This window comes from Amphiura filiformis, chromosome 7 (assembly GCF_039555335.1).
Source record: "Amphiura filiformis chromosome 7, Afil_fr2py, whole genome shotgun sequence".
NCBI classification, from domain to species: domain Eukaryota; kingdom Metazoa; phylum Echinodermata; class Ophiuroidea; order Amphilepidida; family Amphiuridae; genus Amphiura; species Amphiura filiformis.
In genome coordinates this window covers 41,860,686-41,861,855 of record NC_092634.1, presented here as the reverse complement: position 1 = coordinate 41,861,855, position 1,170 = coordinate 41,860,686, and the positions used below count along the sequence as shown (strand labels likewise).

General features: G+C 41.5%; 1 protein-coding gene across 1 annotated transcript; it reads right to left on the bottom strand.

Moving 5' to 3' along the window:
* Window positions 1–433: 433 nt before the first annotated feature.
* LOC140157860 (uncharacterized) lies at window positions 434–958 on the bottom strand. Its single transcript, XM_072181108.1, has one exon. The coding sequence runs from the start codon at window positions 956–958 to the stop codon at window positions 434–436; it is 525 nt and encodes a 174-aa protein (XP_072037209.1).
* Between the last annotated feature and the right edge of the window lie 212 nt (window positions 959–1,170).

Genomic DNA, 1,170 nt, shown 5'->3' with positions numbered 1-1,170 from the left:
TGCAGCAGCCCTCCCCCACCCCAATCCAGTGGTAGGAAAATTGATGAGATGAACTTTTGGGGGGGATAAGGTGTTCAAAAAGTCCAAAAAGGACCATTTTTATATGGTGTAGATCCACTTTTTGCTCTTTGCAAAAAATTTGCGCAAGCATACATACATACATACATACAACGGCATTTATATAGCGCAATTTCAAAGAAATGATCATTGCACTTTACAGAAAAACTTACCCTACTACTAAAGACTACAAGTAAACAAAAATATGCAAAAGAAACAACATAAAATTAGCAATGGTTAAAAAGATGGGTTTTCAGGCTACGTTTGAAAGTAGTAACTGTGGGAGATGACCTAATGGATGAAGGAAGATTGTTCCAGATTCTGGGTCCAAAGACACTGAACGATCCATCGCCTATCAGTCTGTTTGTCTTAGGAATTATAAAGGCGTAAGATCTTGATTTGAGCGAAGACCTTCCCTAGTTGGAACACGGATGGTCAGACAATCAGAGAGGTAGGGTGGTGCCAGATCGTTCAATGTCTTGTAAATGTAAAGTAGCACTTTGAAGCAAATTCTCTGGTCTATTGGAAGCCAGTGTAACGAATTTAAAAGAGGTGAAGATGAGTGTGGCGTGGAACTTGGAAGATAATGCGGGCAGCACGGTTTTGTAGTCTTTGTAAGCGAAAGCAACGTCTTTGCTTCTACATCCAGACAGAAGGCGTTGGCATAATCAATCTTGGATAACACTAGTGCCCGCATGGCATTACTGGATGCATCTTCGGTGACAAACCTACGAATTCTGGACAAGTTCCACAAGAGAAAGTTAACTGTTTTACAAATAGATGTTATATGGTTAGACATGTTCATCGTAGCATCAAAAACAACTCCCAGATTCCTGATGGTAGCAGATGGAATTACTTCAGCATCACCAATCTTTATATTGATGTTGGAGAGACTGGGCATATTGTGTGGAGGGGCAGCAATGAAAAACTCAGTTTTGGAGTCATTTAACTTGAGCATATTACAAAGCATCCAATCACACTTTTCATTCAAAAAAGGTCCATGTTTCAAATGTCCAGCACCCCTGTCCTGGTTCCATTGAAGCCCTGAACCCCTCCCTCTTCCTCCGAGTAGACCTCTCCCGCCTCCTCTCTCAAACCACTATACTCCCAGCT

Coding starts and splice junctions, on each gene's coding strand:
- LOC140157860 (XM_072181108.1), bottom strand. CDS start 958: ATGCCCAGTCTCTCCAACATCAATATAAAGATTGGTGATGCTGAAGTA.